Source organism: Lytechinus pictus, chromosome 17 (genome assembly GCF_037042905.1).
Source record: "Lytechinus pictus isolate F3 Inbred chromosome 17, Lp3.0, whole genome shotgun sequence".
Classification (NCBI taxonomy): domain Eukaryota; kingdom Metazoa; phylum Echinodermata; class Echinoidea; order Temnopleuroida; family Toxopneustidae; genus Lytechinus; species Lytechinus pictus.
The window spans coordinates 11,428,958-11,438,138 of NC_087261.1; the positions used below are offsets into that span (position 1 = coordinate 11,428,958).

At 38.3% G+C, this 9,181-nt stretch overlaps 1 protein-coding gene across 1 annotated transcript; it reads left to right on the forward strand.

Annotated features, from left to right (window-relative positions):
• Window positions 1–1,010: 1,010 nt before the first annotated feature.
• On the forward strand, window positions 1,011–8,639 carry LOC129280803 (ethylmalonyl-CoA decarboxylase-like). The gene is made up of 3 exons (XM_054916811.2): window positions 1,011–1,114; window positions 3,662–3,968; window positions 5,014–8,639. Exons 2-3 carry the CDS (start codon window positions 3,668–3,670, stop codon window positions 5,706–5,708), a joined length of 996 nt encoding a protein of 331 aa, XP_054772786.2. The 5' UTR covers window positions 1,011–1,114; window positions 3,662–3,667; the 3' UTR covers window positions 5,709–8,639.
• Window positions 8,640–9,181: the final 542 nt, after the last annotated feature.

The following is a 9,181-nucleotide window of genomic DNA, read 5'->3' on the forward strand; positions in this document are numbered from 1 at the left end:
AGTTGTACGTGTGTGACATCACAGATCTTGGTCGCATTGCCAATGGGACGATATACATGGCATTAGTGATCTCAATATTCAAATGCTCATAACTTTCTTATTATTCATTCAATCTTCCTCAAACTTTCAACAATATGTTTCTTTGATTATATTCTCTTTGATATGGATTCAGCTGGTTTCAAGGGTTTCATTCTCCTTTAAATCAAGGTTCGCCAGAGCTATCTGCCCTTTTGAAAAATTGGTGATGCCGAAAAAATGTCTCTGCCGGGAATCGAACCCGGGTCAGCTTTAAACGCCGAGTGCCTTAACCACTAGACCACAGAAACGGGTTAGTGGCTATCTACCTTTATTCATATTTTTAAAAATATTCTTTTCCAAAAAAAATTCGGTGTGGACCTAATACCTTTTGCAACTAAACTTAAATGGACCTAACCCCTTTTGAAAAAAAAGGGATTTTTCTACGCCATTTTTGATTACTTTTAAATAGGAATTTCAACTTTTCTTTGGTATCATCTTATAGAGCTACTAAAAATCTATTCATTGAGACCAAAAAATCAAATTTGATGAAAAATGGCCCTAACCGGCCCTTTCGCAAGTGAGCTCTTCATTTTTTCGGCATCACCAATTTTTTTAAAAGGGCAGATAGCTCTGGGGAACCTTGATATAAGCTACGCCTATCATTCTTCTCTTCATCCATTTCTTTCACACTATATATATATATATACATATCGACAAATAAAAACAGACTTTGTTAAAGATCATGACCTTTTTTTATGTTTTAACAGAATAGAATCTTTTGCACATAATTGTACAAGAAAGAAAATGTTAAAAATGGATAAAAGATTGTTTTTAAAGGTAAATTACAGGAGGATTATTTTGCCCAAAACGTCCCTACAATTCACCTTACCCCCTCCCCTCACCACTCTCCCCAGAGACACATGCCCACTTCAAAACTCACCACCACCCACAACCCCCCCCCCCTTGGCATTCCCTGAAAATAGTATAGCGCCAGCTATCATGAGTTTTCATCCAAGAAAAACAGCGAATTCGCTGGCAGTGCTTTTCCGAGTTGACAGCAGACAGAATCCTGAATAAAATCACAGATAATTTGAAGGTAAGATTTCCAGATATGTAACGTTAATTTGTGGAAAAGAAAGATATATAATTTGTGTTTTTTCTGTACATATTTCATGAAAATCAACGCTTTGTGTGATCTATAGTTACGAAAACAAGACGTTTTTCAGGCGCAGCTTCAGCGGCTGTGCCGAGATCGGTTGCGGTTCGGAGGAGAACTAGAATAGTAGGCCGAAGTTCAGGGGGGAAGTAGGTCATCGATACGCAGAGAGAGTGAGAGACACACGCACGGGATACGTGGTGATGATGATGCAATTGCAATTTTGACATTAATCATTATGATCATGATGATATGATTATTATGATGCCTGCAATAGCCAGGAGGCTCCGAGAGAGTAAAAATCATTTAGTAAACATACGTTAGTAAATGATTTTTACTGTCTAGGATTAGGAATAGGAGCCTCCTGCCTATGCCTGGCTAGCCTGCAATTCATGTTATTTAAATTGTTATAATTTGTAGAATGAAATCCTTTTTTTGTTTTGAGACTAAATTAGTCTCTGAGTGCTAATTATTTTTCCCATAGTTTATAGGGAAAAAGTTTTGTTTTTATGAATAACTTAGAATAGAAGAAAGTTCAGTCGTAAAATTTTTCAGATAAACGCCTGTATTAAAGGGAATCTTCACCCTGATGTAAATTTTGTTTTATGACAGCAAAAGAAAAGAAAAAAGAAATACCGGTACATTCAAGAAGGGTAAAATTCCATCAAAGAATTAATTTCATGATGAAAAAAGTGAGCAGTATGCAATGCCTTTTTTTAGATGGTCTTGTATTTGCATGCAATGCCAATCCCAATGTTATCAGACTTTAACCCTTTCCACGCGTACTTCGCACCAATACACACTCGGTGCCGTGCGAACTGCGCATTTCACGATCAACAAACAATGCATTGTTTCCCTCCCTGAAAATAATTCAATACAGATGGGTTCATGGTCCAGCGCACAAAGAGTTAATAAAACCAGTGGCGGATCCAGGGGGGGGGGGATATATGCCAGTAAAGATATTTTTCCTGTCAGATTTTTCTGAATAAGAAGACCCCCCCCCCCCCACACACACCTTTTAGAAAATCCTGGATTTGCCCCTGCTTTATGAGACAAATATTTCCAGGACTTCATAAATTGAAAATTAGAAGTTTAAAAATTGCACAACGTCATGAAGGCAGCTGCACGCATTATGATGTCACAAGATCAAAAAATTTACAAATTTTGTGACATTAGATTATTCTTTGATGGATTTACATTAAACCTTCACCAGTAATTTTCTCTATAATTTGTTAAAGGGGAATCCAGCCTTGGCCATAAAATGTTGTGTTGGGAAGGAGAAAAATAAATGGTGAAAGTTTGAAAGAAATCAGACGAGATCACTAATACTATGTAGATTTCAAATTGGCAACTGGGGAAGTAAATTATGACAAGGGGCAAGGACAACTTTCCCATATAGGCCATGTACTTTATTATCAGGGATTTGTGGTTTTCTCCTAAGTGCCCATTCCCCTGGGGCAGTAATCTAAATATAACCCAGGTAGTATATTGTTTTATGTCTTCATGAAAGAAAAATATAATTTGAAATAAAACTTTTAGGAATAATGACATTTTAGCCATAATATGTATTGGAGTACATGAAAGAGTAGTCCTTGCCTTACATCACTATAGCATCCCATATGCGGCCAATTTGAAGTCTCCATGGGTATAGTGATTACCAAGATTTACAACTTTTAAAAATTCATAACTTTCTTGTTGTTTGTCCAATATTGTTCAAACTTTCACCTATCAACTTGTCATATTTTTCTTTTCCTTATAAAAACAAGTTTTCATTTGGGTTGGATTTCCCTTTAATGTTGTACCGTAATTCATTTTCAGATAAACTGAGAAAGCTTGAAGTTGATATCACAAATGAAATATTGTATGAAGATTCAGTCAACATTTAATGTACCCATGCTAATTTTGAAGATTGAGGAAAATGTATGGATACAGCTTTAAAAAAACATCTGATAAACTGAGAGAGCATATTGTCACAATAGATTTTTGCTATTTGAATAGATGGTCTTTAATCCAGACAGGTTTTTGTCATGTTCCAGTGGGGTAAACTATTCAAGAAAGGAAGAAAAGAAGTGATGAAGAGAGAATGGAAGAATACTTGCATTAATGCTACAAAGAGGGTGGAGTGTAACAAGTTGGAATGTGATCTTTTCTGGAAACTATTTATCTTTAATATCTGTTGCCAAGCATTTTTTCAGTACATAAACCTCACAGTCATCAATGGTGTGATTGGTTGGATGAAATTTCTGGGCAACATGGAGTCCTGGGGCCCGTTGAACATTAGAGTTGTGATCAAACGCATCTCAAAAATTCAAAGTCAACTGGATTTTCAACCAATAAAACACGTGCATAGGGACTTGATGTTTGATTTCTTGAGATACGTTTAAACACGTCGCAGGTAATTTAAGGCAGATTGAACGAAGAAGCTGTATTACATGAATTGCCAGTTTATATCCTTTATCCATCTCCCCTACATTTGTACTTATTCAGATCATCATGCGTTCCTTAGTGAGGCTATCGTTTCCTCTCGTGAGACACTACTGCAATCGCCGCATTCCGTATAAGACCGAAGCCACCCACTCGGGCATCAACCTCACCGAGACCACTCCGAGTTATCGTATGGACCAGTCCATCGCCCTCACCGACACCTCGACCAAGCATTCGGTGTTTAACGAGCAGCGGGTCAGAGATCAACTTGCTCAGCTTGGAGATGGGAGTGTTGATCTGGTTAAGGACGAAGAGACAGGAGTAGCAAGGATCGTTCTGAATAATCCTAGCAAAGGAAATGCCTTGTCAGGTACTGTACATGTATAATCAAAAAGTGAAATAAGAATGTAAATCTACAGAAGCTTAGAATTAAATTTAGCTCAATGCTCCTTGGAAGTTGACATGTTTAGTAATAAGATGATGATAACGACAACAATAATAATAGTAGTAGTAATGATAATGATAGTAATAATATTTATTAGTAGTAGGAGTAGTAGTAGTAGTATTAGTAGTAGTAGTAGTATAGTAGTATCATTATTATGATAAAAAGAAAAATAAGAATAATAACAAAAACAATAAAAATAATTAGTTATGCGCACATATCCACTCCATGGAATGCTCAAGGCACCTGACAACTCAACATTTAAATTCAACATAATGAACAGAAAAGTAGAAGAAAAACATTGAATGTACATATGTGTGATGGACGGTTCCATGACATTTGCTCTGGCGACAATTGCTCCAATGGAAAATCTGCACGTTGAAGCCGAACGAAACCTAACCTCCAAAACTAATCAACCCTAATTTGAATCTTTACATTATTCTGAACCCTAGACTCTATTACAATCCTAACTCTATAACCTTACATGTATGCCCTCTGAGATATAATACAGGAGCAAATGTCGCAGGAGCATATGTTGTGTCACTGTGATGGACGACATGCCTAAGAAATATTTGAACATGTAGTTGTCTGTGAACAGATAGACCTGAAGCATTTAGTGGACAATAAGATTAAAAGTCTGATGGATGAAACTGATTTGAATAGAAAATACAGGAATGCTTCTTGGCTTTTTACTCCTGCAAGAATTGGATTTGTGTTGTTTATCATAACAGCTGATAATTTATCTTCGTAACGTTGAGGATAGAACCACCTTAACTTTGTATGATGTATAATGTATTATAAATTCATTGTAGCGTCCCGGCCACTTATTTTATTGATAAAGATGAGCATTTTAAAAAGATAGTTCAAGGTAAACTCTGATGCGAAGGTATGTCATCATTCTGCTAATACAGCCAATGATGCATTTCATCTCCATGACTTACAACGTGCGTATGACTGGCATTTTTTTTTGCAGGAAAAATGATGGTTGATTTCTCAGATGTCGTCGATGACCTAGAGGTTTGGGAGCATGGGAAGGGTGTCGTTCTTCATGGCAGTGAGGAGTGCGACCATTTCTGCAGCGGTGGCGACGTGTCTGTTTTGAGTGGCTTGGATAAACCTGAAGCAGGGGGAATGATGTGTCTCTTCATGCAGAACACCCTCAGCAGGCTGCAGCGTCTTCCTATGATCAGCGTCGCTCATGTCCACGGGCAAGCAATAGGGGGCGGGGCCGAGCTCTTGACCGCATGCGACTTCCGCCTTTGGACGGAATCCACGGAACTCCAGTTCAAGCAGGCCAAGTTGGGACTTTCCCCTGGATGGGGCGGCGGTGCACGGCTAGTTGGCATTGTTGGACCACAGAGGGCGCTACAGCTTCTTGCAGGATGTCAGAAGGTAACAGCCTCTGAAGCACTTGAGTTTGGGCTCGCTACTGAAGTCTTGCCAAGAAGTGGTGACAGTGTACAAGATGCTGCAGAGTGGCTCTGTCAGTACACACAGCTGTCTGCAGACATCCTCAGTGGTATCAAGGAACTTGTACTTGCAGCCACCCATCTTCCTCTGGACAAAGCATTAAAAGTGGAGCGTGAAATCTTCACCAGTCGCTGGTGGAGTTCCGAGCATGAGGAAGGATTTAAGAAGGTTCTAGATAAATTACAACGGGGAAAGTAGCACCTGTCGGCACTATAACAATGCATGAGGACACCCAGAAATGAGTTTCATTTGTGATGTTATTTCTTTGAGTTTGTTGCTTTCTAACTTTATATTCTGTTCTGCAGCATCATCTCAACATCATTTTCAATACTTGCAGTGTACATGTAAGTATTTGAGGGAATTGAATGACCATTAAATTAAACATTGTAGTATTTTGTGTAATATTGAATGGTTTTGCTGTTGAGTCCCTCATAAATGGTCTGTATGTTCCACTCTTTACTTGAAATGGGTAATAGGAATGTAAATGGCTGATCCCCATTAAAGATGCATTATATCTTGTAATATTACAGGTACTTCCAGAGCATTTCAATAAGCTTGGTATCAGCAAATTATTACTCATTCATTTTATATGAAAGCTCAGGGCATGATCGCCCTTAAATGTTTACCTTGCCATATCAAGGTTTGAATAATGTAGGACCACCAGGGACATGGTCTTGGATGCCCTACTATTCATTAGCATCAATGTCCCTTTCTTTGGTCTTTGATATTTTTCCACATTTATGCTGCATTATAGAATGATGCCCTTTATTATCGTCTAGGAGTAGGAGCTCATCCCAATGTTGTTACCTTGGGATAAAGCCAAACGATGATGATGATGATGATAATGATATCAATAATCGCTGGATTTACATTTAGCACTTTTTGTCAGAAGATACAAAGCGCAACTATTATTACCCTGCCTTATAATAGCTTCAGCTATTGATTTATCAGCTGCAAATCACATTATTGAAAGCTCAAGCTTCATGTTAAATGGGTCAACATTGGTGCTGTGTTAAAGTAGAAAATTTGGCCCAACACCAAAAGGTCAACAAAACTTGCAGTCCCCCAAGTCTTGTGCATTCTGAAATCTTGTATAAAGTGAGCCGTGTGTGGTCTCTCAAAAATCTGTGCCAGAATTATGAAAAGCCAAACATGCCATTGAACTCTGATATAATTTGAGTTGTGGTCTTCTTAAAATCTTTGCGAGAAGTATGAAAATCTCATGCATCTTTAATCTTTGAACTTGGCATCTCTGTGTGAGTGATATGTGCTTTACAATTACAGTACAAGCAGTGTTCATTATATTTATTTACATGTACATGTAGTACCGGTAGTTTTGAAAAACCTAAAACAAGGGATACCAGTATTTGTTTGTTTTTTAAACAAGGTTTGCTATTTATTTCTCCTCTCTAAGTTATGGTATACATTTGTGGCTAATTTTACAGATGACAAGTGCTGAATTAAGTAAGATGTTTCTTGAATTATGCTACACTTTAAGGCATATACATGTACTGTAGGAAAGGATATATGTGTACATGTGATGTACAATGTAGCCAGGGTGTTGGTTGACAAAATCAGTCAATGCACATTGTTCCCTGTGCATTATGGTGTTGGCAAGTTTCAGCATACAGGGGTTTCAGTCTAAATTACATCAATCTATCAATGTCAAAATTTACTAGATTATTATTTATATATTTGCTGACAATCAACCTTGATTTAGAAGCCCTTGTCTTTGAATTATTGCTCACTGACATTGGCCAAGTTTAGCTTTCATGTTTTATTTTGTTTGATGTACCTCATTCCTAGATTCTAATCACTGATTGGTCAAAAGTGCACCATTGTCTCAGAGTTTGACTTGCTTTCAGTTTATGCTATCAAACCTTAAAACAGAATGCAAAATCGCTGAGGGGGCGGGGCCAGGATTTGTGTTGCTATACGCACCCAGCTAGCTGGCTCGAGAAGGTCTGCTGGCTGCTGCAGCTGCTCGCGCTTGGTCATGTACATGTACGTACGCGCAGCTACCGGCACACTGGGCCGCTGGCCATGCCTCTACTGGTTGACCAGCAGCAGTGCAGCTCATTTAAAATAACAAAGTGATTTAGCGAAATCAACTTAGATTAGGAGATACACTAAATTGTCCTAAAATAGATATTACATGTATATACCTCGTACCAGGATTGTTATCTTTGATTGGTCAAAACTGCATCATGTGACGTGGTACTATTCTGTCTATCATCGTCTCAGGGGTTTGACTTACTGTACATTTCTTCAAACCCTCTGATAGTACTCGTAACCCCTGAGGGCGGGGCCACAGAGTTGTGTTTCTACGCACGCATCTAGCTGGCTCAAGCTCAATGACTGCGCTGCTGCTGCTCGGTCATGAACATGGATGCGCAGCCATTGCCCGCTGGCTGGCCAACTGGATTTATCGGTTGTCCTGGCCAGCGTGCAGCAGAGCAGCCCTTGGAGTGCAGCTTGTTTAAATTTAGCAAATCAAATTGAGATTAGAGTTACTCTAAACTAGTGGTCCTGAAACTTAATCGATTGGGATAAAGTTACATGATTATCGATGAGGTTTATAAAACAAATATGGACTGCTCTGTATTCAGATGACAGTGAAAATCATCACTCCCTCGGTGCTTTTCATTCCAGCCCTTCTATCACCCCTCGGCCAAGGCCTCGGGGTGATAGAAAGGCGGGTATGAAAAGCACCTCGGGAATGATGATTCACACAGTCATCCTCATGTCCAGTCAATATTTGTATACCGGTAACCTCTGGGTCTAGAGTTATGCGATTGAAGATGTGCCCTGTAAAATGAATATTGAAATCTACAATTTCTATAAATGTAGTGCTACATGTGCATGAACATGTGTTTTCCTTTATATGCTGTGTATCGTTTCATTTTCAAATACTAATCTTGATGTTATTAATCACTTGTGACTATCATTGTAAATAGTGATAATTTTATGGATATAGAATGATCTGAAATAATTCTTCACCTGAGGAAACACAATGCATGAATTGCTGCATGATTTATTATATCAAAGAATTGAAGAGCAGTGATCAATTAAATGTTATAAGAATATGATTTTAGACGTGAAAATATATTGAAATACTATAAAAATGAACTGATTCTATTTGCATTATTTGTGTTGACTTTAATCTGGCTTTGTCTGACTCTCCTTCATTTATGCTCACTTGAATCTGCTCTCTCCCTATTTCATTTTTTCTAGCTTTCTTTATACTATAGTATCTTTCTCTCATACACTCTTTCTCTCCCTTTCTCCTCTCTCTATTGTGTACAAACGGGACGTATTATGGTATCCACTCGTTGTCATGGAACTTTTGTCCGCCGTCAACTTTTCCTTGTAAACGCGATAACTTCAGTTTAACTTAACCTAGGCTCATATAATTTTGTGTGTATGATACTAGCATGGATCCCAGGAAGCCTATTGATTTTTAGGTCAAAAGGTCAAGGTCACAGTGACATATTTTCATCTTGCCCTTCTGCAGTCCTTGTAAACACGATAACTTCAGTTTAACTTAACCTAGGCTCATAATTTGGCGTGTATGTATCTAGCATGGATCCCAGGAAGCCTATTGATTTTAAGGTCAAAAGGTCAACAAGATCACAGTGACATGTTTTCATCTTACCCTTCTGAAGTCCTTG

Bases quoted from the DNA above. Each gene is read 5' to 3' on its own strand.
- LOC129280803 (XM_054916811.2), top strand. From the start codon at position 3,668: ATGCGTTCCTTAGTGAGGCTATCGTTTCCTCTCGTGAGACACTACTGC. The intron at 3,969-5,013 runs GTACTGTACATG...TTTTTTTTGCAG, and splicing joins CAAAGGAAATGCCTTGTCAG to GAAAAATGATGGTTGATTTC.